This window comes from Somniosus microcephalus, chromosome 13 (genome assembly GCF_052327205.1).
Source record: "Somniosus microcephalus isolate GS21.2 chromosome 13, FLI_Smic_1.0, whole genome shotgun sequence".
NCBI lineage: Eukaryota > Metazoa > Chordata > Chondrichthyes > Squaliformes > Somniosidae > Somniosus > Somniosus microcephalus.
Window position 1 is genome coordinate 188,171,578 of NC_140999.1, and position 23,181 is coordinate 188,194,758.

The window sequence follows — 23,181 nt, forward strand, 5'->3', positions numbered from 1 at the left end:
AGAGATACTGCCACTCTTCGGCATCCCTGGGTGTGATTTAACTGTCAAAAATGGCGTCTTCCGCGCTTCCCCTTCTTCTCCGCTGGCCCAAAATGGCGTCTTCTGCGCTTTCCTTCCTTCCCGCGCTCGCCCTTCTTCTCCGCTGCGGCTTCTCAAAATGGCGTCTCCCGCGCTCTTCCTTCTCCGCGGCTCATTGGCGTCTCCCGCGCTCTCCCTTCTTCTCCCCGTGGACACTATTCAGCCCTTGAGCCCTGGCCGTGCTCTGCGCGTTTTTTTTTTTCCCCCGTTTCCGCTGCTCGGTCCTGAACCCGGCTGTTGCTTTACCCTCTCTCTCCGTTTTTTTTTTTCTCTCGACGCCGCTCGGTTTTCAACCCCCGGCTGCGCCCTGTGCGCTTCACCCTCTGTCTTATGCGGTCGACGCTGCTCGGCTTTGTCTCCGCCGTCGGTCGGCTCCAGCCGCCGCTGTCCGGGAAGGGTCTGCGCTGTACCTGTCGTCAGTCTCTTGCTGATCGTCGTGGCTGGGGAACCAAGCCCGGCTCTCCACAGCCTCCCCTGCGATGTTCACTCTCTGCCGGACGACTGGGCGGTTGCTCGTGGTCGACGCCCGTGTTTCTGGCCTCGACTTTCTTCCACCGCCCTCCCGGAGCGAATCCTCGAAGGGAAATGCAGAGTTGCAGGTAGATTCGAATCGACACTCGTCGCCACTGTTAGATCCGTGATTCTGAGAGTATGATGCTTTTCAATAACCACACGGATGCTGTAACTTAACAATCAACAGGTATTTACTGGAGGAGGGTAGTCTCAAGACTGGGGGTACAGAGGCATGCGCAAGGCTTATATACAGGTGTGGTCACTGCCGGTACTACAGTATACAGGAGCTGTAAAAGTAGTTCTGTCTTAAAGGTACATACACTACACTTTCCACCATCTACAAGGCACAAGTAAGCAGTGTGATGGAATACTCTCCACTTGCTTAGATGAGTGCAGCTCCAACAACACTCGAAGCTCGACACCATCCAAGACAAAGCAGCCCGCTTGATTTGCACCCCATCCACCACCTTAAACATTCACTCCCTCCACCACCGGTGCACCGTGGCTACAATGTGTACCATCTACAAGATGCACTGCAGCAACTCGCCAAGGCTTCTTCAGCAGCACCTCCCAAACCCGCGACCTCTTCCACCTAGAAGGACAAGGGCAGCAGGTGCATGGGAACACCACCACCTCCAAGTTCCCCTCCAAGTCACACACCATCCTGACTTGGAAGTATATCGCCATTCCTTCATCGTCGCTGGGTCAAAATCCTGGAACTCCCTCCCTAACTGCACTGTGGGAGCACCTTCACCACACAGACTGCAGCGGTTCAAGAAGGCGGCTCACCACCACCTTCTCGAGGGCAATTAGGAATGGGCAATAAATGCTGGCCTTGCCAGCGACGCCCACATCTTATAAACAAACAAAAAATAACTTCCTCATTGTCACAGCTGCAACTTTTAAAATTACTTTCTATGGAATCTAAGTTTATTGACTTTTTATAGGTCTGCTCTGCCATTTCATGTTTTAAATCATTCTACTTTAAAGAAAACTTTGGAATCGCCATATTTTCCCAGGGAGTTGAAGGCCAGTTGTAATGTTCTATCACTACCCATTGGCATGTATGATTCAGCATCACGCAGTGCTGTACATTTATCTGCTGCACTCTCTGGGTTACGAGATGGTCATATTCATTTTAATATACAGGAAACTCGTTTAAACGGCACCTAAGTATCCGGAATTCTCTCTTAACCGGCAAAATTCTCACTCCGAAAACAACACCTCAATAACCGGCAATGTTGCTGAGTCCGAGTCTCCCGCGGTGGCCGAGTTAGTCAGTGGGGGTAGTTCTCCAAACTGCCACTACTCGGCTTCTTGGCGCTGTCGGGAGTCGGAACACCTCAATAACAGGAGTCTGACTCTCCCGCGCTGCCGGTAGTCTCTTCTGATCCGCCATTTTACAGGGGTACTGTGTCTCCCCCACGCTGCTGGTAGTCATTGCATTGCGTTACCCTCAACTGGCAGTACTGTACTTAATCAAGCATCTTCCACCATCCATTTAACACAACATTCTGTAGGTGAGTACCCAATTACTGTATACTGCACATTTCTTGATTTTTAAAAATTTTTCTTTGTTAAAAATAGCCTCGGTAGATAACCCTCTCCGTTATCCGGAATTTTTGATCAACCGGCAACACGCCGGTCCTGTCGGTGCCGGATACCAAAGCGTTTCCTGTACTAGTTGATCTCCCGTGACCACTTTGTCAGACACTGTCCTTGCCCTTCGGAACTCCTTCCACCTTGCAGCTTGTGTTTGCAAAAAACTTCCTCAAAACTCTCATTTTCCCCAACTGTATCTTTTGGCACTCTGCCCTAAACCTTCTGCCTTCCTCTTTTCCCTCCTGCTCACTAATTACTCCACCCCCTTCTTTGTAAAGCACTTTGAGATATCTTTCTGGATGGGAGGAGCACTTTGTTGTTGTGCATAAGTTGCAGCCTTTTTAGTGGGTTTTCATCCCTTTACACTGGTAATTAAAACTGCATTTCCAAGTATTGCAAGTAATTTTGGGAGAGTGCCAATGAGTAATCCAACTTGGTGTTTCCACTGAATTTGTTGGGTTAGGCCATTGATCAACCCTTTGTAAAATTGCAGTCATGTGACCCAGTAGGAAGTTAGCCAAACACCAAAACTCTGCACATTTTATCAAACCTTTTTGCTGGGAAACTCCAAAGCTGTCAGTGTATCTCAATTAAAGTATGTGGAAAGTACATTATGAAAATCTACGCAATATAATTTATCTCCTAGTGAGCTGTCTCTGTGCTATAAAGGAGACCTTTATCGCCTTATCTGAGGAAGGATGTTCTTGCCATGGAGGGAGTGCAGCGAAGATTCACCAGACTGATACCTGGGATGGCAGGAATGACGATTGGGTCGATTAGGCTTCTATTTGCTAAGAGTTTAGAAGAATGAGAGGGGATCTCATTGAAACTTACAACATTCTAACAGGACTAGACAGACTATATGCAGGAAGGATGTTCCCCATGGCGGGGGAGTCCAGAACCAGGGATCACAGTCTAAAGATAAGGGGTAAGCCATTTAGGACAGAGATGAGGAGGAATTTCTTCACCCAGAGAGTGGTGAACCTGTGGAATTCTCTACCACAGAAGGCAGTAGAGGCCAATTCATTAAATATATTCAAGAAGGAGTTAGATATATTTCTTGAGGCTAAAGGGATCAAGGGATATGGGGAGAAAGCAGGGACAGGGTACTGAATTTAGATGATCAGCCATGATCTCATTAAATGGCGGAGCAGGCTCGAGGGGCCGAATGGCCTACTCCTGGTCCTATCTTCTATGTTTCTAAATTGTGTATCTCTCTTTGAATTTTGAATTTTCTGTCAGTCCAGTGACATGAGTGCTGGTTACTCTGTTGCAAGATTGAGAACGTAAATACCATTGAAGATTCTTGCTGTTAATTGAGACTTTAAAAAAAAAATACATTTTTAAAGAACAAGTTCCAAAAATGTGAAAATACAACAGCCTGTTGCCAGCTCTCACTAGAACCTCCCCATCAACGGATGCCAAGGCCCCCAAGTGTCCTGTGAGACCAGCGCAGGCTTTACTTTGGGCTCTTTCCAGAATGGGTTTTCGGGTGTCTGCTGACAAAGGAACCTCCTCTCTCTGCTGCCATGTCTCACCCTGGTGACAAGTGCTTTTGATTTGACATATAAACTAAAATGGTACAATTTTAAAGAGGGTGCAGGAACAGAGAGACCTGGGCAACGTTCGGCCTGTCAGCACTCGGGAGCTTCCGCACAGCCGGCTCACCGGCTTTTACATGGGAAAAACCGCGCATGGGTGGAATTTTGAATGGGCCACGCAACCCCTTAAAGGGGCCGCACACCCCCAAAAAATGAAAGGGAACATTGAACCTCAGTGAGGTTGGGGGCGGGCGGGGGGGATACATACAAAAATCTGTGAAGATGGCAGGACAAGCAGATCAGGCTGTTTTGTTCAAAAAAAAATACAGGTCCTTGGCTTTAGAAATAGTCATCGAGTGCAAAAGCAAGGAAGTTATGCTGAACCTTTGAAAATCATTGATTAGGCTTCAGCTGGAGTATTGTATCAAATTCTAGGCACTTCACTTTCGGAAGGAGGGGATGCAAAGGCGATTTATTAGCATGGTGCCAGGGCTGAGGGGCTTCAGTTATGTGGAGAGACCAGAGAAGCTGGGGATTGTTCTCCTTGGAGCAGTGAAGGTTGAGGGAAAATGTAATAAAAGGTGTTCAACAATTATATGGGGATTTGATAGTAAATAGAGAAGGCTATATTGATGGGATCAGATGAAGAGGGGTGGGAGGAGGCTCATGTGGAGCATAAACACCGGCATGAACCAGTTGGGTTGAATAGCTCGTTTCTGTGCTGTAATTCTATGTAAAAGTCGGGAGACACTGTTTCCACTGGCAGGACAATCAGTAACCACTGGACAATGATTTAATGTAATTGACAAAAGAACAGAGGGGAGATGAGCATTTTTTTATGCAACGATTTGTTGTGATCTGGAATGCACTGACCAAAAGGGTGGTGGAAGCAGATTCAATGGTAACCCTCAACCAACATCACTAAAACCGATGATCTGGTCATTTATCTCATTGCTGTTTGTGGGATCTTGCTGTATGCAAATTGGCTGCCACGTTTCCTACATTACAGCAGTAACCTGTGTTCCCTGTCTCTCTTGGCCCTTCGCGGCCCCTTTAAGGGGCTGCGTGGGCTATTCAAAGTGGCACGCATGCGCGGTTTTTACATTGAAAAGCTGGCTGTGCGGCCACCCGCCTTGCAAGGAACACTGACGGTGCCTAAGGTACTTCATTGGTTGTAAAGCGGTTTGGGATGCCCTGTGGTCATGATAGGCGCTATATAAATGCAAGTCTGTCTGTCTACCCATGTGAGATGGCAATCTTGTATGTGCTTCCTTCAATGTCGTATACTTTATTCACTGCTGATGGTGTGGTCCCCTATACTTTGGGGAGACCGTATGAAGATTAGGTGCCTCTGTCCTGTCCACAAAATGATCTGACTTCCCTGTGGCTGGTCACTTTAACTGCCATTCTGATGTCTGTCTTTGGTTTCCTACGCTGCTCCGACCAAAGTCAACACAAGCTTGATGAACAGGATCTCATCTTTCTCTTGGGAATTCTGTATCTCTCTCGTCAGAAGATTGACTTTAACTTGAGGCCTCCCTATATTCACATTTTCCTTCTGGAAATGTGGAATGGGTCGGTCAGCATCCGAGGTGGGTCGAATCTCGGTGTGGCCTCTGTCAAGGTGGGGTTCTGGGCCTGTTTTGCCCCTCTTTATAGTACTACTGGACCTTGCTGCGATCTCGTGCCTAGCCTGTGCTTTTTACCAGATTAGCTTGCGTGTTCTCTTTCACATAGAAACATAGAAAAATAGGAGCAGGAGTAGGCTAGTCGGCCATTCGAGCCTGCTCCGCCATTCACTATGATCATGGCTGATCCTCTCTCAATACCATATTCCCGCTCTCTCCCCATACCCCTTGATGCCTTTTGTGTCTAGAAATCTATCGATCTCCTTCTTAAATATATTCAGTGACTTGGCCTCCACCGCCTTCTGTGGTAGAGAATTCCACAGGTTCACCACTCTCTGAGTGAAGAAATTTCTCCTTCTCTCAGTCCTAAATGTTCTACCCTGTATCCTGAGACTGTGACCCCTCATTCTAGACCCCCCCAGCCAGGGGAAACATCCTCCCTGCATCCAGTCTGCCATCCCAGGAATCAGTCTGGTGAATCTTTGCTACACTCCCTCTTCACTTCTAATGTCTCTTCATTGCCTCACTGAAATGATCTTTTACATCATTTCGTAGGGTCCTGCTTTTCTCTCTCTCTCTCTCTCTCTCGAGCAGTTTGGAGGTCATTCAACCCATTAACTTCCTTTCAGTGACAGGAATATCTGCCTCTTCCTCTTTCCCCACTCCCCTTCGCTGCCACCCACCCTCGACGAATAGAATCATGATACAGCACAGAAGGGGGCCATTGGGCCCATCGTGCCTGTGCCGGCTCTTTAGTAGAGCTCTCCAGTTAATCCCACTCCTCTGCTCTTTCCCCAAAGCCCTGTAATTTTTTTCCCTTCGAGTATTTATCCGATTCTCTCTTGCATGTTACTATTGAATCTGCTCCCTTTCAGGCAGCACGTTCCAGATCACCACAACTTGCTGTGTAAAGTTAAAAAAATGTTCCCTCGTGTCGCCTCTGGTTCTTTTGCCAATCACCTTAAACCTGTGTCCTCTGGTTACTGACCCTTCTGCCATTGGAAACAGTTTCTCCTTAATTACTCTATCAAAACCAAATCATATGGCCGTTAATGATCGCACCGGTTGTAGAATTGGCCAAATATAATAGGACATAGATACAGGTATAGCTTAATTTCCACACCTTCAATTTAATAGGTTGGGTTATCTTTTGGTTTTCAGTTAAAGAAAAGAAGACTTGCATTTCTATAGCGCCTTTCACGACCACCGGACGTCCCAATGCGCTTTACAACCAATGATGTAATTTTGAAGTGTAGTCACTTGTTCTGTAGAAGGGTACACGCACACAATGTTTACTTTTTTTGCAGATGTTGACGAACCTGCTGAGGTATTTTCTGCACTGTTCTTTTGGCAGCTCGCACACTATTTTAAAAGTTCCACTCCCTGGGAGTGAGTCAATACACGCAGGGCATCCCATACAGAATGGTTTGAAAGCCACAGTTGCAATTGCCAGTTGGTGGAGCTATGGAGCAATGGTGAATTTACAGCACTACGCTTCCGCACAGTGCTACCCAGTGGCTACAACTGAATACTGCATAAAGTGGATAAACATCAGAGTTCTGTCCACTGAGGCCCCGACTGACGTGTGTTCGGTTTTAATCCTCTGTAAGCTGAAATAATAAATACAAATAACTTGGAACTGTTTCAGGTTAGAAAAATATTAACAAAAAGCCAATAAAAAAAAAAAATACGGATGCTGGAAATCTGAAATAGAAACAAAAAGCGCTGGCAATGCTCAGCAGGTGGGGCAGCTTCTGGGGGGAGAGCGGAGGGGTTAGTGACGGGTATGGAGCCTGTAATGAAATCTCTTTGCCTTGCCTGTATCCGTTTTGCACTCATGTATATTACCCTCCCCCACACGGTGTATAGTTTCACTTCCTCTTTCCTGACTAACCTGGAAGGTTCCAGGTCTTGGCTCTTGGCTCCGCCCCTGACTTCTCTTACTTAAAGATCTCTGGATCTGTATGACTCATTCCTGTGAGCCAGTCGGTGTGTTGAGATGTTAGCTCTGATCTTAGTGATTAAAAGCCAACTTGTTAAAGTCTATAACTTCTAGTTTTGTGGTTATTGAAGGCACATCAGAGCCTTTGCTAGAACTCCGAACAGAAAGAAAAAGAGAGACTTGCATTTATACAGCAACTTTCATGAGCTTGGGACGTCCCAAAGCGCTTTACAGCCAATGAAGTCCTTTTGCCGTGTGGTCCCTGTTGTAATGTAGGGAACGTGGTGGCCAATTTGCGCACAGCAAGCTCCCACAAACAGCAGTGCGATAAATGACCAGATAATGGTGAGAGAGATTTTTAGCAAATGCAATACTGGCCTTTTAAGTTGGACACTACAGTTGGCAAAAGAACCAGAGGCGATATGAGTTTTTTTTAAATTACGCAGAGAGTTGTTGTGATCCGGAACGCGCTGCCTGAAAGGGCGGTGGAAGCAGATTCAATAGTAACTTTCAAAGGGGAATTGGATAAATACTTGAAGGGAAAACATTGTAGGGCTATGAGGAAAGAGCAGGGGGGAGTGGGACTAATCGGAGAGCTCTTTCAAAGAGCCGGCACAGGCACGATGGGCCGAATGGCCTCCTTCTGTGCTGTATCATTCTATGATTCTAAATAGGACAAAAATCTTTTGAAAACTGCTCAATTACTTGCAGTTTTGTTATGCCAGCATAGTTTTCATGATCTATGATGGGTGGTTCTTAAGAGCTAGACACCCCCTGACAGACTCTTAGAATTCTAAGTCTGTCAAATCATCAGTGATTTTGAGTTGCTGAGGATTTTTATTTTTTGATACTGGCTCACTAGTTCAGAAAAAAACTGGAGAGAGGAATAGTGAAAGATATTCAAGTTGGGTCCTCTGCTATTCATTTTGGGGTGGTGGGTAGGGGGCGGGGGAGAGCAACACAGGATAACTCCAATCTTTGTGCTTCATTCTGCTGCTGTTTTGCATGAACCCAATTTGGTTTTCGTATTGTCAACACGAAAACTACAGAGTTACTGGCGAGCGAGGTTGTAAATTTGACAGCTGTGAATTTGGTCGGTGTCAGCTTTGGCTCAGTGGGTAGCATGCTGGCCCCTGAGTCCGACGGTTGTGGGTTCACAGTCCCATGCCCAGAGACTTGAGCACAAAAATCCAGGCTGACACTCCAGTGCAGTACTGAGGGAGTGCTGCACTGTCAGAGGTGCCGTCTTTCGGATGAGACATTGAATCGAGGCCGCGTCAGCATAAAAGATCCCAGGGCACTATTTTGAAGAAGAACCGGTGATTTCTCCCCGGTGTCCTGGCCAATATTTATCCCTCAACCAACATCACTAAAACAGATTTTCTGGTCATTATCACATTGCTGTGTGTGGGAGCTTGCTGTGTGGAAATTGGCTGCTGTGTTCGCTTCATTACAACAGTGACTACACTTCAAAAAGTACTTAATTGGCTGTAAAGTGCTTTGGAATGCCCTTAGGTCAGGATAGGCGCTGTATAAATACAAGTCTTTAGTAGTGCGAGACGACCTCAGGATGTCAGCTTGCACGCTTTTTGTTTTTAATAACTTTTTAATGTTGGCAAAAAGCCGACTGTCCTATCCGGTCATTACTAACATTGCAAATTCAACTGGCAATGAGGATGTGCAGAAAGCCATGCACTCTCGGGGATCGAGAAAGAAAGGGGCTTGCATATAAGCCGTATAGTGACCTTGCGCGTGTCCTGGCGTCTGACCACTGCCTGTAATACAACACGACCATTCATTGGTGCTGAGCTTTCTTCGATTAGGACTGTCTGTTTCCTTCTTTCACTGAAATCTGTTTCCATTAACGTTCGGTTAGTCCAGATCGCAAGCAAGCTCGGTTGCCGGCTGTTATTTAACGATTGATGGGCAGCTGTTTCTGGCTGACTGGTTTTTTCAAAGGCTCCTGTTTAGGATTGAACTCGCCAGCCCCGTAACTATTAATCTGCTGTCCGTGCAGTTAAAATGAGTAACTTTGTTCACGTACACAACTCTCTCCATTGTCAACTGTTAGCCTTTGAGAGGGAAACATTTACTTGGAAATAGATACTCTTTGTTTCAGTGGCTGCATCATTTCCTTATTTTGATCTCCCTAAATCACTGCGATATAGTAACATTTTTTAACCTTTCTATAGCCGTCATGTAAATGTAGCGATGGCCCCTTGCTGTAACTGTGCGGCACTTAATGTCACACTGTATCAAAGGGTAATGGCTTAGTGTTAAGATGGCAAAATGTCAATCATGTGAGCCTTGTAGTGTGCCTTATATTTTTTGTAATCTCCCTCCCCCCTTAGAACATAGGATAGTTATCGATGGCAAAGGTCATTCCACCTATTTTATTTTGTCCAATCCAAAAGTGCATACAACCCCCCCCCCCCTCAGTTTCAACTGTTTCTGAAATGATTCCAGGATTTTCACCTCTATCCAGAAGACAACTCCCAAGTGATTTTGTGAAGAGCTTCCTGACATGGTGCTACAATGACTTCTCATGAGTTTGAACCAGTGTTCCTCGACGTACTTTCTCTCCGTTCAATGCGCATTTTGTATAACTTCAACCTCTCCCGGTTTTATAACAATTTGCCACCATTCCCTCTTTAGTCTGGGTTCTGCCCTGCCAACAGCACCAAGACCAACCTAGTTAAAGTCTTGGTCACAGTCCTGTGATTGCAGCTATGGTGGATTATTGCTCCTTGATGTTTGACTTGTGGTCAACCATACTTCCCTCGTGCACCACACCACCTTCATGGTCTAGCTCTAAGGCATCTCGGATGTTTGGTTCTATTCCTAATTGTCCCAATATAACCAGAACATCTCCTGCAATGGTTTCTCCTCCTGTGCCTGCAGAGTCACCCTGGTGTGCCTTAAGGCTCCATCCTTGGCCCCCTCCTATCTGTATATTTATATGTTGCCTCTCTAACATTATCCATAAGCTTTCAATTCAGGGTCAGTTTACATATGACATCATGCCAATGATGTCTTGCCTTAAAATCCGCCAGCCATCAAGTCCACATCTGATGTCCTTTTCAACTGACTGTCACCACCCTGGATGAACCAGAACGTTTTGCTGCTCAACATTTGCAAGGCTCAAGCCACCCTATTGAGCTCTCGCCTGATCTCGTCCACCTTCCGAGCTGATACCCGAGAATGAACCTGAGGGTGCGCAACCTCTGTGTGCCATTTGACCCTGAGCTGAGCTTCATATCCCACATCCAGTTCATCTACCTCTGCACTATTGCCCTTACCTGGATTTTCCAGCTATCTCCCCCCAACCCCGCTGTGGCTAAACCCCCTCATCCAAGCCTCCTTCATCTCTATGCTCAAGTATTCCACAGAGCCTGGTTCCACACTATGTAACCTGCATCTTATTCAGAATTCCATTGTCCAGCTCTCCTATCGCCCCTATCCTCACTCGCCTGCACCAGCTTCCAGTTATTTCAAAATGCTCATTTAAAAATCCCTCAATTGCCCCATCTTGGAAATGTTCTGCAGCCTCATGGCCCTGCTCACATCTTGCACTTTTCTGACTGATCTCCCCCTCCCTCGGTTCCACCAGCAGTGGGAGATCCTTGAACCTTCTCACTTTTGCGCGCTCAAGTTCTCGTCTTTTCTTTTTAACCATACACTTCTTGCAAAGTCTGCTTTTAAAATCTGTTTGGCTGCCACCTCCTTAACTCCCTGATCCTTGCTCTGGTCTGAATTCCTCTCCTCTTCCATCCTCCTGCCTGATTTTGTGAAGCAACTTGGGGCACTTCTTGATGTTAAAGCTGTTGTGGTTAAAGAGGTTTCCTTGAATGGAGGGAGGGGATTATAACTTTAAATGGGACATGAACCTGGACGACACAGCCTCAATACGTATAGAAAGAATGTTTTTACAAAAAACACTGCCTTCAATTAAAATCACTACTCATTTTCTTTTCTCTTAATAAAGATTTCCCCAGTTTCCTTCATATCTAGCCTATGTTACATCAGTATTGAGGCAGCATGGCTTACAGGCTGAATGTCATTAATTGAATCATAGGAACATACAGCACAGAAGGAGGCCATTCGGCCCATCGTGCCTGTGCCGGCTCTCTGAACGAGCTCTCCAATTAGTCCCACTCCCCGACTCTTTCCCACTAGCCCTGAAAATATTTCCTATTCAATTATATATCCAGTTCCCTTATTGTGGTCCTAAATAGTCATTTGGTGTAAAAAGTGAATTTCAAATGCCCTGGAGTTATCCTTTCGTGTGGTTGCAATTGGTGCTGACAGCAGCCAGATCCTTTTGAACTGCTGTACATTTTGTTGGCCACATGATGGCACCAAAACTTCAAAGACCATCAAAAGTTGTTCTTTTCAAATTTACACAACTTGCATTTTTATAGCACCTTTAACATAGAAAAAGTTCCAAGCTGATTCGTAGAAGCATGATCAAACAAAAATTGGCACCAAGCCAAAGAGGGGGATATTAGGAGGGGGGTGGCTAAAAGCTTGGTCAAAAGATAGGTTTCAAAAAGGGTCTTAAAGGAGGAGAGGATTAAGAAGGGAATTCTAGAAATTAGGGCCTAGACAGCTGAAGGCACAGCCACCAATAGAAACATAGAAGATAGGAGCAGGAGTAGGCCATTCAGCCCCTCGAGCCTGCTCCGCCATTCAATGAGATCATGGCTGATCATCCAAACTCAGTACCCTGTCCCTGCCTTCTCCCCATATCCCTTGATCCCTTGATCCCTTTAGCCTTAAGAAATATATCCAACTCCTTCTTGAATATATTTAATGAATTGGCCTCTACTGCCTTCTGTGGTAGAGAATTCCACAGGTTCACCACTCTCTGGGTGAAGAAATTCCTCCTCATCTCTGTCCTAAATGGCTTACCCCTTATGTTTAGACTGCGGCCCCTGGTTCTGGACTCCCCCGCCATCGGGAACATCCTTCCAGCATCTAGTCTGTCCAGTCCTGTTAGAATTTTATAAGTTTCAATGAGATCCCCTCTCATTCTTCTAAACTCCAGCGAGTATAAGCCCAATCGACCCAATCTCTCCTCATACGTCATTCCTGCCATCCCAGGTATCAGTCTGGTGAATCTTCGCTGCACTCCCTCCATGGCAAGAACATCCTCCCTCAGATAAATCAAATCAAATCAAATCAAAAATCAAATCAACTTTTATTGTCATTGTTAGTGCACAAGTGCAGTACAACGAAATGTAGGCTTGCGGCTCCCGAGAGTGTACAATTTGGATTAGGACACTTAAACATTTCAACATACATTTGTACATATATATTAGCATAAATATGACCATAATAAAGTGCATCGGCAGATGTGCAGGCTTTAGTGTTTATTTGTGGAGTTCAGTAGGATGACAGCCCTGGGAAAGAAGCTGTTCCTAAATCTGGTCGTACGGCTGCGAATGCATCTGTAGCGTCTTCCAGATGGTAGGAGGGCGAACAGACTGTGGCTGGGGTGGGTAGGGTCTTTGATGATGGTCCGTGCCCTCCGTAGGCAGCGTTTCTGATATATATGTTCTATATATATATATGACCAAAACTGCACACAATACTCAAGGTGTGGTCTCACCAAGGCCCTGTACAACTGCAGCAAGACATCCTTGTTCCTGTACTCTAATCCTCTCGCTATGAAGGCCAACATACCATTTGCCTTCTTAACCGCCTGCTGCACCTGCATGCTTACCTTCAGCAACTGGTGCAATGGTAGGGCAAAAGGAGTGGGGGCGCACTTGAGACCAGAGTTGGAGGAATGCAGAGTTCTCGGAAGGTTGTCGGGCTGGAGGAGTTTACAGAGGTAGTGAGGTCATAAAGGGATTTGAACATGAGAATGAGAATTTTAAATTAGAGGACTGGGAGCCAATGTAGGTCGGTGAGCACAGGAGTGATGCGGGACTTTACTCAAAGTTTTGTGCGCCTAGTTACCTAGTCACTTTGTAAAAATCCAAAAAGGATTTAGTTCTATATAAATGTTCTTTTGATGTATTGGCAAGGATCTGAGCAGCTGAAAATGGCACACAGCACAACATTTGATTGGCAATCATGCAGATCCAGTCTGAAAATCAGTAATTAATAAATCTTAAATTCCAGGAAAAATTTGAGGATCTGCATCTCGACTGTGTTTGGCAGGGAAGAGAATTCTTTTGCCAAGTTTGACTTTGGCTAACTTAATTTTATTTCAAAGTTCTGAATTTAATTGGGTGAGGGATTAATATATTGGCATTTGTAATCTGTGTAACATTTTTTCCCATTGATTTTTGGAAGTCTTTTGAAAATGCAAAACGTATTATTTTTCGAATGTACTTCGAACTGGTCCAAAATTGAAAGTGTCTTTGTATTCTCTGTTACAGATAGCATCTACCCAAGCTGTTTGTCCCAACATGGAATCTGAGGGCAAAGGTGGTGAGGATGAGGAAAGCCTGCAGATGGCGTTCAAAAAACTTAAAGTAGATTCGCAGCGGTGAGTCCAGACAGCAGTTAGTGGTGGTGCATGCATATCACCCATTCATCTCATTGTCTGACCTTGCTGTGTTACTGCTAGCCCTTCAAGGGGAATCCTGGTGGTGTGCAGCACATCTGTGCTGGAGGGGAGTTGGCCACTACACGAGCCCTGAACGTGTGCCAGATTGGGGGCCATCAAGTCACTGGAGGAGAGTCAGAGAGCTGATGCAGTAGCGGGATATAAAACCTACTGCTTAAAGGGGCAATGGCAGCACTGGAGGTAGTAAACAACTTGAGCAACAAGGATAGCAGCAAAGGGCAAAAGAAGAGCAGCTAATGTCCGGGATTCTGACTTGAATGTCCTTCTAAAGGGGAAACTGTACAGGAACATTGAACTGCTTGGGGTCGAGAGCCAGAGATCCATTGGAGTGAGGTGGCTGTAGCAGTGAATGCCACCTTCCTGACCCCCCAGGATTCCTTTACAGTGCAGGAAAAAAATTTAATGACCTCGCCAGAGCAGCCAAGGTAAGCTACCTGCTCTCTGACTCTTCCTTGCAGTATGCATGTAGCACTCCTTCACTCATTACCCTCAATGGCAGAGGTGAAGGAGGGATCTCACTGGGGAGTAGAGGTTGCAGAAAACAAACCCTGGTTTCTGAGCCTATAGGACCTGATCTCGGGGGTCATTCTCTGAATAGGAGAAGGGATGATCGCCACACTTCCATGGAGGCACTGTGGATCATCTCATAGGACCCAAGACAAATAGCAGAGTCGAATATCACCATCAGTGCCAAAATACAAGAAGGATTCAACACCATGCAATGCTACCTGGGGCGAGTGGTGCCATCTGTACTCACTGACCGAGAAGCCTCCAGACCAGTCATTGTATCCAAAGTGGATTCTTCAATTACTGCCCTTCGTGCTTTGGGGTCTGTTTGGTGAGAGCGATGGAAACTGGCTTCTGAGAGCTTTGGGGTGCCATCAGTCAAGGTCTGCAGGGCCTAACGGATATCCCACTGTTCAGGTGGCACTCTGATCTAGGAACCAGCACAAGTGGTGTGGCTGGACTCTGCTTTATCGTCCTGACAGCTCATGACTTTTCCAACTAGCCCCCTCGGGTGCCTGCAGGGTTCATGACCTGCAGTGGCTATGCAGCCTGCTACAGAGTTCTCCTGGGGTTCGAGCCCTGAGACAAGGGCCTCAGTCCCAAACACAGCCTAGCAGCTCTCGATTTCTCTCTTTCTCTCTTTTTCTCTTTCTTTTTCTCTTTCTTTCTTTCTTTTTCTCTTTTTCTTTTTCTTTTTCTCTTTCTTTTTCTCTTTTTCTCTTTCTTTTTCTTTCTTTTTCTCTTTCTTTTTCTCTTTTTCTCTTTCTTTTTCTCTTTCTCTTTCTTTTTCTCTTTCTTTTTCTTCCTTTTTCTCTTTTTCTCTTTTTCTCTTTCTTTTTCTCTTTTTCTCTCTTTTTCTCTTTCTTTTTCTCTTTCTTTTTCTCTTTCTTTTTCTCTTTCTTTTTCTCTTTTTCTTTTTCTCTTTCTTTTTCTCTTTTTCTCTTTTTTTCTTTTTCTCCTCTTTCTTTTTCTCTTTTTCTTTTTTTCTCTTTCTTTTTTTCTCTTTTTCTCTTTTTCTCTTTCTTTTTCTCTTTCTCTTTTTCTCTTTTTCTCTCTTTTTCTCTTTTTCTTTTTCTCTTTCTTTTTCTCTTTCTCTTTTTCTCTCTTTTTCTCTTTTTCTCTCTTTTTCTCTTTTTCTTTTTCTCTTTCTTTTTCTCTCTTTTTCTCTTTTTCTCTCTTTCTCTCTTTTTCTCTTTCTTTTTCTCTTTCTTTTTCTCTTTCTTTTTCTCTTTCTTTTTCTCTTTCTTTTTCTCTTTCTTTTTCTCTTTCTTTCTTTTTCTCTTTCTTTCTTTTTCTCTTTCTTTTTCTCTTTTTCTTTTTCTCTTTTTCTCTTTCTTTTTCTCTTTTTCTTTTTCTCTTTTTCTCTTTTTCTCTTTCTTTTTCTCTTTTTCTCTTTCTTTTTCTCTTTTTTTCTCTTTTTCTTTCTTTTTCTCTCTCTTCTCTTTTTCTCTTTCTTTTTCTCTTTCTTTTTCTCTCTTTTTCTCTTTCTTTTTCTTTCTTTTTCTCTCTCTTTTTCTCTTTTTCTCTTTTTCTCTTTCTTTTTCTCTTTCTTTTTCTTTCTTTTTCTCTTTCTTTTTCTTTCTCTCTTTCTTTTTCTTTCTTTTTCTCTTTCTTTTTCTTTTTTCTCTTTTTCTCTCTCTTCTTTTTCTCTTTCTTTTTCTCTTTTTCTCTTTTTCTCTTTCTCTTTCTTTTTCTCTTCTTTTTCTCTTTCTTTTTCTCTTTTTCTCTTTTTCTCTTTTTCTCTTTCTTTTTCTCTTTCTTTCTCTCTTTTTCTCTTTCTCTTTCTTTTTCTTTTTCTTTCTTTTTCTCTCTTTTTCTCTTTCTTTTTCTCTTTCTTTTTCTTTCTTTTTCTCTTTCTTTTTCTTTTTCTCTTTTTCTCTTTCTTTTTCTCTTTTTCTTTTTCTCTTTTTTTCTCTTTTTCTCTTTCTTTTTCTCTTTCTTTTTCTCTTTCTTTTTCTCTTTCTTTTTCTCTTTCTTTTTCTCTTTCTTTTTCTCCTCTTTTTCTCTTTCTTTTTCTCTTTCTTTCTTTTTCTCTCTTTTTCTTTTTCTCTTTCTTTTTCTCTTTTTTCTCTTTCCTTTTTTCCTTTTCTCTTTCTTTCTTTTTCTCTTTCTTTTTCTCTTTCTTTCTCTTTTTCTTTTTCTCTTTTTCTCTTTCTTTCTTTTTCTCTTTCTTTCTTTTTCTTTTTCTCTTTCTTTTTCTCTTTTTCTCTTTCTTTTTCTCTTTCTTTTTCTCTTTCTTTTTCTCCTCTTTTTCTCCTCTTTTTCTCTTTCTTTCTTTTTCTCTCTTTTTCTTTTTCTTTTTCTTTTTCTCTTTTTCTCTTTCCTTTTTCTTTCCTTTTCTCTTTCTTTCTTTTTCTTTTTCTCTTTCTTTCTTTTTCTCTTTCTCTTTCTTTTTCTCTTTCTCTTTCTTTTTCTCTTTCTTTCTTTTTCTCTTTCTTTCTTTTTCTTTTTCTTTTTCTCTTTCTTTTTCTCTTTTTTTCTCTTTCCTTTTTCTTTCCTTTTCTCTTTCTTTCTTTTTCTCTTTCTTTTTCTCTTTTTCTTTTTCTCTTTTTCTCTTTTTTTCTCTTCTCTTTCTTTTTCTCTTTCTTTCTTTTTCTCTTTCTTTTTCTCTTTCTTTCTTTTTCTCTTTCTTTTTCTCTTTCTTTCTTTTTCTCTTTCTCTTTCCTATTTGTAATTGACAACATTATTTGTGAGAGATGCCTTTTTGATCTTCCTCTGTCTTGGTGCAAACTTCAAAACAAGGGAAGTATTGCTGCAGCCAGTAGCAATGATTTATCTTTGTGTATTCCTATTTTGACAGGCAATTAGCAAGTTGGGGATAGTAAAGCATTTTGCCATCTAACATTGTGTAAAATCCCTCAATCACAGCTATTTGATACAAGCTAAGTGTTACATTAGAGATCTATCAGCTTGTTTATGCTGAAAGAGGATTACAAGTTAATTGTTGCAATGATTAAATCGGCTGCTATTTTTTAATTTTGCTTCATTTCAAGTTCTAGCTTTGAAATATTAGGGTACATTTTATGAGCTACCTCCCTGGGTTAGTGCATGTTGGTGTGCTCCCTGCACCTCGCACAGTTTTACCCTGTAGGGTCTGTCCATGTTGTCTCTCTACTAGTCAGAGACATCACGTATAGACAAAGGTAACTTGCATCGTTTCCCGTGTATACCTCACCAGTAAAAGGGTTCGTTACTCACGATCCCAGATTAGTTTCAGTACGTAGGGCTTGCCTTTGGAAGCTAACTTTTGTTGGGCACGAGAGCGAAAGTATCTGGAGCGAGCTAGAATCTTAACATTGCCTTTGTGTGTGTTTCCGTTTACAGTGCTGCACCTGCATCAGTCCGCATAAATAGCGAAACAACAACTTCAAGGACATCCATGCGTGGCAGCCCCGATGGAGCTAAACCCAGGACAGCGTGTTCTTCCAAAGAAAGCTGGCACGGGTAAGCAGCTGATACTCAACATTGATTAAGTAAATTTGGATCGAATGTGTCCACAATTCTGCCTGACATTACTGAAAGCCCGTTCACTAAGCCGGTTCTAGTCTGTAGTTCGATGATGTTCTAAATATTCGACAGTTCAGCTGAAATTTCCCTTACGACTGAAGGGTTGCCAGAGCTCAGCATCTCTCTTGGGTTTTGAGGAGGAAACTACAGAACCAATAGTTGTAGTAAAACCACTATGGCAGCACGGTGGCATAGTGGTTAGCACTGTTGCCTCACAGCGCCAGGGACCCGGGTTCGAATCCGGCCTCGGGTGACTGTCTGTGTGGAGTTTGCACATTCTCCCCGTGTTTGCGTGGGTTTCCTCCGGGTGCTCCGGTTTCCTCCCACAGTCCAAAGATATGCGGGTTAGGTTGATTGGCTATGATAAATTGACCCTTAGTGTTAGGGGGATTAAATACGTGGGGTTACGGGGATAGGGTGGGATATGTGTTGGTGTAGGGGTTACGGGGATCGGGTGGGATATGTGTCGGTGCAGGCTCGATGGGCCGAAATGGCCTCTATCTGCACTGTGGGGTTTCTGTGAACTGTAACTTTTATAGAGCCCTTTCGTTTAGTATTCTAACCGAGTCCCAGCTTTAGCAGCATCCCAGTGTTGGGCAAACCATGCAGAGATGCTCCAAACAGCAAATCTAAAGGCCACATGAGAAGGGGCAGGGGGAAGAGAACCATAAGCAGTATGAAGAATCTCTTCCGCCTTGCTATATCTTGCCAGCTTCAAAATCTGCCTGATATGATGAGAGATTACGCAAACTATGGTTGTATTCCCTGGAATTTAGATGGTTATGGGGTGATTTGATCGAAGTTTTCAAGGTATTAAGGGGGACAGATGGGGTCAGTAGAGAGAAACTATTTCCGCTGGTTGGGGAGTCTAGGACGAGGGGGCAGAGTCTAAAAAATTAGAGCCAGACCTTTCAGGAGTGAAATTAGGAAACCCTTCAGCACACAAAGGGTGGTAGAAGTTTGGAACTCTCTTCCGCAAACAGCAATTGATAGGTCATTTGTTAATTTTAAATCTGAGATTGATAGCTTTTTGTTAACTTAAGGTATATGGGCCAAAGGCGGTTATGTGGAGTTAGGTCGCAGATCAGCCAGGATCTCACTGAATGGCAGAACAGGGTCAAGGAGCAAAATGGCCTCCTCCTGTTCCTATGTTCCTAAAACGTCCCTCTTTTCACTCTGCTCTCAATGACCTCCACCGTGAAGCACCCTAGGACATTACAGGACATTAAAGGCCCTTGTGCGGTTTTATTCGGTATCGCTGCTTTAAGCGCAAAGTCCTTTCTGCTGTTGAGTTTTCATTGCATCCTCGGCATTAATGACTAACAAGTAATCAATAAATTGAATATTTGCACTCCGTTTTAAACCCTGTGCTTGTTTCTGCTCTCTCTCGTTATGTGGACATGGTGATCCCTGACCTGAATGAGAGTGCGCGAGTGTCCTCGACATTCAGCTCTTTTATACCACGTGAGGAGAAGAAGCAAACTTGAGTAACCCTCTCCACTGTGTAGTGCGAGCTGCCTCTGTCTGTAAAAAAAATCCCACCTATGACGAGATTGCCTGTATAAACCACAAGGGTGCAGGAAACATCACTGTTCGTAGTGCAGACTACTGGCTAGAACCAACTTTTTTTTGTTAACTGGTTTGGATTTTTAATGGGGGTGTCGAAAGGACTTGCATTTGTATACCTGACAGACTGCCATTTTACACCCCATTTGAGTGCAGCCCTTCTGCCTTTTGCGCTTCGGTGTTGAAAATTCCTCTAAACAGAACTCTTTTTTAAAATCGAGTGAGTGGACTCACTGCTCATTATTACTTTGGAGCTGGTTTATCCCTTAACCAACACCACCAAAACAGATTATCTGGTCGTTGTTGCGTTGCTGTTCGTGGGAGCTTGCTGTGTGCAAATTAGCTGCTGAGTTTCCCTACATTACAACAGTGACTTCACTTCAAAAGTGATTTGGGACGTCCCGAGGACGTGAATGACGCTGTAGAAATGCAGGTCCGTCCATCTGTTCTTCCATTTCCCTCCCTCCCTTAAGCAAAAGATAAATGAGCAGCCACGCAGCTAATCTTTGGTGCTGCTGGTAAGCCCTTCTGTCGTAGGTTCTCAGTCAACCAAATGTGGAACTGGGAAACTTCCCTTGCAATGATATGACAAGTCGAGCTGCCGGGCAGGTGCCTGCCTGCCCACCCACAGGGACCAGGAATCCGAAGGTGAGCCACCTCCAAAGGCTGTATGCCAAGCCCTTTGGGCCATTGCAAAGCAGCAATGATGAGGGTGCGGCTGGTGAACGTCCGCTTGGCTCATTTGGTCAAACTTTTGTCCTGTGGTCAGGCGGTTATAGGCTCAAGAAGCCCCGACTCAGAATTTGAGCACACAATGTAGGCCGACACTCCAGTGCATTCAGAGAGGTCATCCTTCAGATGAGACAATTCACTGATGTCCTGTCTGCCTGTTTAGGAGTATGTTAAAAGTGGAAATGGAGTGATGTTATCAAACAAATGAAAAGGTTGTCTTTATCCAAAGCTGTCTTGTGCGGATTTTCCACTAACACTGTTGCATTTTCAGTGTGTCTTGAACTAATTTGGGCAGACTCTTTTTTTTAGATTTTAGGACTTTGGAGCTTTCACCCACTAACCAAGTAAAGCCAGCTGTTCGAAATAGTAACTTTTTTTTCCCTTTTTCTCTGTCCTCTTACCCACTCCCGCAAAAAAAATATACAGCTCTACCAGAAAGCCAGCACGGGGCGCCATCAGAACCCAGCGCAGAAGACGTTCCAAATCGCCAATTCTTCATCCTCCTAAATTTACGTATTGCAGTTCTGCACCTCCTGCAGCCAGCTGTCAGGTGAAACACAGCAACCAAACAGAGGCTTACCAGGGCCTTGCCGTCCAGCCTCTGAAAGAGTGCTGCAAAGCCGGACAGTCTGAAGCTGTGTTCGGTGCTAAAGTTCCCACCGTCTTCTCGCTGGAGTCTTCAGAAGAGTCCGCTGGCGGAAGCGGCACCGAATCTCGCAGCAGCTCCCCGCCCGAGTCTCCGAAGCTGGCGGTGGCGGCCCTGGAGTCGAGCCAGGTGTCCAAGCCCACCTCCGACTTCCAGTCCCTGTCGAAGCTTCACCAGACCGACCCGTGTCACTGCTCGCGGAAGGAGAAGGAGTGCCGCTGCAAGCGGTGGCAAGACGTCGAGGTGTACTCCTTCACCGGGCTCCGCAGCGTCATATCGGAGTGCGAGAGGGACGCGGCCGAGGCCAGCCGGCACACGTCGCCTCACCGAAGAACTCAGGCGGGCTCCAGGGTCTCGGGTTCCCCGCGTTCCTGCTCCGAGGAGGCCAGGACATTTGTCGAAGACATCACGATCGAAGACCTTTCGGGATATATGGAATATTACCTGTACATCCCGAAGAAAATGTCACACATGGCGGAAATGATGTACACTTAAAAGAAGCATCTGACCCTCAATGGCCGATTTATTTTCAAACTAATGTGACTGCAATGAAAACAAAAGTTAGAAGGAATACTGGCTTAAAGGAATTATGCAAGACCTGATTTTGATTTGATTTTTAAAGAAATTTCACCCCCCCCCCCCCCCCAAACACTTTTTTTGGCCTTTGATGTAGTTTGGAGCCTTCGTGTAAGTCACAAGTAAAAACATGAAGCTGTTGGACTAATGTGTTTCTTAGGGCACGGGCTTAAAATGTCTGCAGCTAGCTGTTTACATAATAAAATCAGCAGTCAAATTGATCAGCAAAATTTCTTGCATTCACACAAGACATGTAGAGCAGAGAGATCTTTTGTTTTACCAAAAAAAGAAACCGGGGGTGGGGGCTTGCAGCCAGTGACCTGTGTGTGCATTTTCCTCAAACAGAAAATAGTCTTAACGGCCCTTGGTTTGGAATCTTAAAGCTGCATTGCTACATAATTTAAACCTATAGTGATACCGAGGGAGCTGTGCCGGCGTGACAGCAATTTCTGTTGACGCATTTCCTTAAGTATTAAATCCAGTGGCACCTGAGCCAAGGGAGGGGTGGGGAAAAGGAGGAGTATTGGTCTGTTCTAATTTATTTACGAAAGTTGGGTCTCTTCTTCAACAGATTAGATCCTAAAGCTTCCTAAACACAGCACAAGATTTTTGCCACCCGTACCATATGTGTTCCTTTGATTTTTCTTTGGGCATGCAAAGCAAAAATTGCAGTTTCAACACGGCTTGCAAATGTGCTTGACCAGAAGCTGGCCAAAATTGCTGAAACTGCATTGGGAACCAACGCCGCCTCTTGGTATTTTTGGGTAGAGAAGAGGGGCACGCGTACCATATTGAACCAAAGTGGTTTAAAGAAGAGTTTGCCTGGCCTAGCATTTTGATGCTCTGCTCTGTGTAAAATCAGCTGGTCCCCCTCAAAGGAGGATTTTGATCTGATCTATTCTGTGATTGATAAAGCTGCTGTAATGGCTAAACTAAAAAAAAAAAATAATAATTTTAGTACCTAGTACGCTGTGATCACTAACATTTTTAAACTTTTTTAAAAAAAGGTATGCAATAGTGGTACAAATAGAGTGGAAAGGCTCCATTGTGCACCAATGAAACGCCCCACCTGCAGTACGTATATCGCAGCTGATTCCTGTATTGCTGAGATTCCAAGATGGTCTCTGCTTCTTTATAAAATCAGTTTTCGCCGAGCAGAACACTTTTCTTCCAAAAAAAACCTCATTTTGCCACCGCAGAGCTCACCAATCAGAACACAATGACTTGTAACTGCCGGGTGGCAGTGAGTTAGGATGCCTTTTACCATCTGAGACTTGGCTTTAAATCTAACCTCAGCCTGGGGTGATCTCTCTCCTGCATTTTCTCTCTCCCGCTTTCTTTCTCTCCCTCTCTCTCTCTCTCGCCCCTGCTTTCTCTCTCTTTCTTTCTCTCTCGCCCTTTCTCTCTCTCGCCCCTTCTCTCTCTCGCCCCTGCTCTTTCTCTCTCTCCCTCTCTCTCTCACCCCTGCTCTTTCTCTCTCTCGCCCCTGCTCTTTCTCTCTCTCCCTCTCTCTCTCGCCCCTGCTCTCTCTCTCGCCCCTGCTCTCTCTCTCGCCCCTGCTCTCTCTCTCGCCCCTGCTCTCTCTCTCGCCCCTGCTCTCTCTCTCGCCCCTTCTCTCTCTCTCGCCCCTTCTCTCTCTCTCGCCCCTTCTCTCTCGCCCCTTCTCTCTCTCTCGCCCCTTCTCTCTCTCTCGCCCCTTCTCTCTCTCTCGCCCCTTCTCTCTCTCTCGCCCCTTCTCTCTCTCTCGCCCCTTCTCTCTCTCT

General features: G+C 44.6%; 1 protein-coding gene across 2 annotated transcripts in view; it reads left to right on the plus strand.

Annotated features, from left to right (window-relative positions):
• oser1 (oxidative stress responsive serine-rich 1) overlaps window positions 1–21,439 on the plus strand; it is a 59,360-nt gene extending 37,921 nt beyond the window's left edge. For both annotated transcript variants that reach the window (XM_086005844.1, XM_086005845.1), the window contains 3 exons: window positions 13,694–13,803; window positions 17,716–17,835; window positions 20,623–21,439. In XM_086005844.1, the coding sequence (XP_085861970.1) occupies window positions 13,724–13,803; window positions 17,716–17,835; window positions 20,623–21,337 (915 nt within the window). In that variant the 5' untranslated portion in view covers window positions 13,694–13,723 and the 3' untranslated portion in view covers window positions 21,338–21,439. The remainder of the gene's footprint in view (window positions 1–13,693; window positions 13,804–17,715; window positions 17,836–20,622) is intronic.
• The last annotated feature ends 1,742 nt before the right edge of the window (window positions 21,440–23,181 follow it).